The sequence below is a fragment of the Gavialis gangeticus genome, unplaced genomic scaffold, assembly GCF_001723915.1.
Source record: "Gavialis gangeticus isolate Ggan-Ray unplaced genomic scaffold, GavGan_comp1, whole genome shotgun sequence".
Taxonomy (NCBI): domain Eukaryota; kingdom Metazoa; phylum Chordata; order Crocodylia; family Gavialidae; genus Gavialis; species Gavialis gangeticus.
Genome location: NW_017729024.1, coordinates 135,641,328 through 135,643,855, shown reverse-complemented (window position 1 = coordinate 135,643,855; position 2,528 = coordinate 135,641,328). Strand labels below are relative to the sequence as shown.

Sequence of the window (2,528 nt, the reverse complement as noted above, 5' to 3'; positions counted from 1 at the left end):
CTGCATTGGGCCCAGGGCTGCTCCCCCCACCTCCCTCCCATGGCTACTTGGAGTCTGGGCCCACTCCATCCACTGCCACTTCCCCCTGTACTCCCCCCACACCCACTCTGTCCCCGCTGTCATGGCAGCGCTCTGCCACTGCCTCCTGTCCAGAATGCTCTTGGAGTACTCCGATGGATTGTTTCAGACAACCTGAGTGCAAATAGTTTGTTTGTCCATAATGTTTTAAGGCTTTTATAATATAAGATTTATGACTAATATAAATGTTATAATTCTATCGCTAATTAGCATAGTAATTGACTAGATAATTATATTATATTCACCCCATTACCACCAATCACCAGATTCAGGTGAAACTGCTGAACGTCTCCTCCAGAAACAGACTGGGAAGTGGTGCATGTGCTCTTACCACAGCCCTTCCCTTTCCAACCCTGAATGATGTCTCCCAGAAACAGAAGCACGGGGCAGGCACAAGTCTTGTTGCACATGCCTCTGTTTTGAGGGGCACCTCAGTGCGGAACTAAGAGGCTGACAAAGAAAAGTGCACCAGCCTGCCTTACGTTACATGGACAGGCATGCAGCTTCTATTGTAGCTCTTCTTGGTTTGGCTTCAACCAATCTCCTGAAAAACAAAGGTGTGTAGGACACCACCCTGGAAATAAATTCTGCTGCCACTAAGCAGAACTACTCCAAGTACCTCTTTTTTCAGGAGACAAACTGTAGCTGGACTAGGAAGAGCAGAACCAGCACACCTGCCTGCATAGTGAAACAAAGGCAGGCTCAGCTTTCTCCTGCAGCCACTTCCCAGCTCAGCTCTGATGCATCTCCTTAAAACAAGTATTTAGGGAAGTTTCACTCTGCAATGGTGAGGCACCCCCTGACAGGATCTTACAGCAAGCACCCCGGCTGAGAACCACTGGTCTAAACCCTAGCCAAACTTACGCCTTTCCAGGAAAGAGTCATATTTCTTCTTCCTAGGCCAACAGAACAGCTTTATATTTGCAGAAGACCTGCCCTAAGTCACAAGTATGGAATTCATTTGCATAAGTGCACCTACCAGGCTGCTTTGCCTCTTAAAGTCTACTCAGTCCTACAGTCATCAGCATAGGCTAATGTACCCAGGCTGGGATCTATTTAAGCAACACTGTCCTTCCTCTTACTAGATTAGCAAACTCTGTCTTTTCCACAAGAATGTATTAGGCTTGGTGCAAATCCTCCTTGACTGGCTTGAGTGGTGCTCTCTTACCCAGTTCAGTCACTTGTCGATCAAAAGGGCAACGAACAGCTCTGCCATGAAGAGGAAGGCGGGTCAGGCAGTCGTGGCAGACAGTGTGGCCACACAAGAGCAGCCGAGGAACTTTATCACCTTGCAAAGAAAACACATCTTCGCAGACGCCGCACTCCAGAACCTGCAGGGAAGGAGAAGGCATGGTTGTTTTTAAGCCCTGGGCAAAACCAGTTAGTCACGCTGGCAGCTCCTTCACAAAGGAGAAAAGCCTTTGGCATTTGGGCCGCGGCTGCTCCCCTTCCCCATGCTCAGCTCCACCGAGGCTTTGGGTGTTAAGACTGGCACAGGCTACAGCCACGTCCCACTGGGGGCTCCAGGGGCTGCCCGCTGCTGTGGCCTCAGCGCCTGCTTCCCCGCAGGGCCCCACACCTCCGGCTCCGGCCCCCTAGGCTTTGGCCCGGGCAGTGCCGCCCCCGCAACAGCCTAGGGCTGCCGGCAGGGCGGGGCGGGGCGGAGCGGAGCAGCGCCGGGCGCTGCGCTCTCACCTTCACAGCAGCCCCCGGCGGCCCGCGGCCACCGCCCTGCCCTCGGCCGGCATCCAGCCCCGCGCCAGCCCCGACCTTGTTTACGCCGAGAGCCGCCATGTCGACAGAGGGCGGAGCCAACCACAGCCGCTGCCGGGCGTCTCCTGACTCGGCGGCTGCAAGGGGAGGGGCCGAGCCGCGCGCTCCGGACCACCTTGCTCTGTGACGTCACCAAGCGGCGCAAAACGGCCAGGAGCCACCGCCCCGCCCGGCACCTGCCCGGCTGATGAAGACTGCAGCTCCCGTCATGCTCTGTCCGGACTGCAAATCCCGACATGCGCAGCAACCAGCAGGAGGCCGCAGGCCCCACCCTGCACAGCCCGCTCTTACCCAGGCGGTGTAGCACGCCCGTACCGAGGCCCGCAATGCACGCTGGGACTGGTAGTTTTCTTGGCGGCCCTGGCGCGGCCAGGTGGCGCGTGGCCCTCTGGGATAGGCGTTTCCGCTGTCTAGAGGGACCCGCTTAGGCCGGCGCCCCTTGGCAGTTCGCCGCGTTTCCCCCGCGGGCGACGCATTGTGGGCCTCGGTGGGCGCCGTAGGCTCGTGGAGGCCGCGGCGATGGACGTGAACCAGCCGAAGCAGGAACATCTCCTGGCGCTGAAAGGTGCGAGCCGGGGCCGCTGGGGCTGCCTCGTGCGGTACGGCCCAGGTCCTTCCCGCAGCCCACGGAGCTGCCGCCGGGCCGCGGGCGCTCTCGGGCCGGGGCGCGAGTGTCC

General features: G+C 58.2%; 2 protein-coding genes and 1 long non-coding RNA gene across 6 annotated transcripts in view; 1 reads left to right on the top strand and 2 right to left on the bottom strand.

Moving 5' to 3' along the window:
* TRIM23 (tripartite motif containing 23) overlaps window positions 1-1,907 on the bottom strand; it is a 52,755-nt gene extending 50,848 nt beyond the window's left edge. Inside the window, exons 1-2 of the mRNA XM_019517781.1 lie at window positions 1,774-1,907; window positions 1,247-1,409 (exon numbers count right to left, since the gene is read on the bottom strand). Coding sequence (XP_019373326.1) covers window positions 1,247-1,409; window positions 1,774-1,872 — 262 coding nt within the window. The 5' untranslated portion in view covers window positions 1,873-1,907. The remainder of the gene's footprint in view (window positions 1-1,246; window positions 1,410-1,773) is intronic.
* LOC109297768 overlaps window positions 1-2,528 on the bottom strand; it is a 240,968-nt gene that overhangs the window by 60,654 nt on the left and 177,786 nt on the right. The window lies entirely within an intron of this gene.
* The window catches only part of TRAPPC13 (trafficking protein particle complex 13), a 46,528-nt gene continuing 46,192 nt past the window's right edge, over window positions 2,193-2,528 (top strand). For 2 of the 4 annotated variants that reach the window (XM_019517787.1, XM_019517785.1), the window contains exon 1: window positions 2,193-2,416. In XM_019517787.1, coding sequence (XP_019373332.1) covers window positions 2,371-2,416 — 46 coding nt within the window. In that variant the 5' untranslated portion in view covers window positions 2,193-2,370. The remainder of the gene's footprint in view (window positions 2,417-2,528) is intronic. The other 2 variants (XM_019517784.1, XM_019517783.1) reach the window with 1 other exon arrangement.